This window comes from Conger conger, chromosome 3, assembly GCF_963514075.1.
Source record: "Conger conger chromosome 3, fConCon1.1, whole genome shotgun sequence".
Taxonomy (NCBI): Eukaryota; Metazoa; Chordata; class Actinopteri; order Anguilliformes; family Congridae; genus Conger; species Conger conger.
In genome coordinates, this window is record NC_083762.1 from 81,309,401 (window position 1) to 81,311,598 (window position 2,198).

The following is a 2,198-nucleotide window of genomic DNA, read 5'->3' on the forward strand; positions in this document are numbered from 1 at the left end:
TGTGTGAGAGAGAGAGAGAGAGAGAGAGAGAGAGAGAGAGAGAGAGAGCGTGGGGTGTCTGTGTGTTTTTTGTTTGTCTGTGTTTTTTTAGTGCGTTCCTGAATGTTGTTCATTAAGCTGCTTCTGTTGACAGAATCATAAATTACATTATTTATGTGCTCTGCAGATAGACCTGACTTACAAGCTTTTCACATTTACACCATATACAGTGTGGCTTGTAACCAGTTGTGTGGCAGATTTATCCTGCAGGAGGAGGAGAGACAGGGAACTGTGGGTGAACAATGTGGCACAACTTGGATGGGGACAAATTAGCCCCACAAGAAAAGTACAACTTAAACATAACTTTGTTTACCTTTATTTAACCAGAGGAGGTCCATTGAGAACATGTTTCTCTTTGTGAGAATGAGAACAGTGCGCAGGAGAGAGAACCGGGGTAAAGCCCCTGGAGCTGTTTTTGGTTAAGGGCCCAACTTGAGTATACCTTCCCACAGAAATGTCAAATCTTCTTAATGGAATCTTCTGCCCCCTACAGACGCTGAACAAGAACAACCTCCTCCCGGACGAGCGGACAAACTTCTTCACTCGCCCCTCCAGCAGACCAACGTGTACACCACCACCTACTACCCCCGCCACGCTCAACAAGTACGACTACCGGCCGGACGCCTCGCCGTCCCCCTGCAGGACCTACACGCAACAGCTGAGGCAGGCCCCGCCCTCAAGCCCCGCCCGCAAACCCCCCCCCCCTGTCGTCACGGCAACAGGGTCCGCCCAAACTCCTCCCCCTTTCTCCCGCTCTTCCTGGCCGTGGAGTGAGCGTCGCTCCGGTGCGAACGTTAGACTCCGCCCACCCTGGGACCTTCATCCCTGCTCTCCTCCTCTTCCTCCTCGCAGGGGAAAACGAACCTGATACTTTATTATAATCTCTGTTTGTTTTTTGTTTTTTTCTTCTTCTTCTTACGGTCCTGGATGTCTTGGGTTTTTAAGATGGCACTTTTATAAGGATAGGCGGACGATGACTCTTGAGGATTGCCAGACAGTGACATGACCCCCCCCAAACGAAACCCCCCCCCCATACAGTCCTTGTCTGTGGAACTGGACTGCGTTTGCACCACAGGATAAGCGTCTCACTGGAGCAGAAGGACACGTGAACAGGAGCCCCGCTAACAGACCAGGCTGAATGGCCCCTTGTGTGATGTTGGGCTCACGTCTCTATGAACCCTTTCTGCGTGGGATCTCCTGTGGCCAAACCTGGAGATGTTGGTAAAAATGTAGCCTTCACGGAACGGGATGAAAGCATTCATTCACTAAACAGTAAAGCCATGACTACACGGGGCCCCCGGAACACTCTGGTTACCCCGGCGATGGTGCTGAAGGGACCGGCACGGGCTGCAGGAGGGGGGGCTGTTTCCGTGGCGTTTTTGCCCCGGGGCGTTTGTTTCCGTGGCGTTTTTGCCCCGGGGGCAGCGTTCACCGAGTTCTGACCGGGCTGGAGCTACGAGCGATAGTCTTCCATTCCGCAGATTTCAGAAACACCTTGTAAGGGAAATTGGAAAATGTGACTTGCTTTTATTATTGTTATTTTTAGTTTTTAATTATTTTTTCTGTGCGTTCCGGTCCAGTCTCTTCCCCGTCTGAGAGTAGGCCAGAGGACAGAGCCGTGGCATCTCAGCACCGAGAGAACCAGCGTGTGTGTGTGTGTGTGTGTGTGTGTGTGTGTGTGTGTGTGTGTGTGTGTGTGTGTGTGTGTGTGTGTGTGGAGTGTGTGTGTGTGTGTGTGTGAGAGAGTGTGAGAGAGTGTGAGGAGAGTGTGAGAGAGTGTGAGAGAGTGTGAGAGTGAGTGCGTGAGTGTGTGTGTGTGTGTGAGAGTGAGTGTGTGTGTGAGAGAGTGTGAGTGTGTGAGTGTGTGAGTGTGTGTGTGTGTGTGTGAGAGAGTGTGAGTGTGTGTGAGTGTGAGTGTGTGTGAGTGTGTGAGTGTGTGAGTGTGTGTGTGTGTGAGAGAGTGTGAGAGAGTGTGAGAGAGTGTGAGAGAGTGTGAGAGAGTGTGAGAGAGTGTGAGAGTGAGTGCGTGAGTGTGTGTGTGTGTGTGAGAGAGTGAGTGTGTGTGCGTGAGTGTGTGTGTGTGTGAGAGAGTGTGAGTGTGTGAGTGTGTGTGAGTGTGAGTGTGTGTGTGTGTGTGTGTGTGAGAGAGTGTGAGTGTG

General features: G+C 51.5%; 1 protein-coding gene across 1 annotated transcript in view; it reads left to right on the plus strand.

Moving 5' to 3' along the window:
• Positions 1-1,164, plus strand: part of sema5ba (sema domain, seven thrombospondin repeats (type 1 and type 1-like), transmembrane domain (TM) and short cytoplasmic domain, (semaphorin) 5Ba) — a 163,560-nt gene extending 162,396 nt beyond the window's left edge. The window contains 3 exon segments of the mRNA XM_061234919.1: positions 533-580; positions 583-624; positions 626-1,164. Coding sequence (XP_061090903.1) covers positions 533-580; positions 583-624; positions 626-907 — 372 coding nt within the window. The 3' untranslated portion in view covers positions 908-1,164.
• Positions 1,165-2,198: the final 1,034 nt, after the last annotated feature.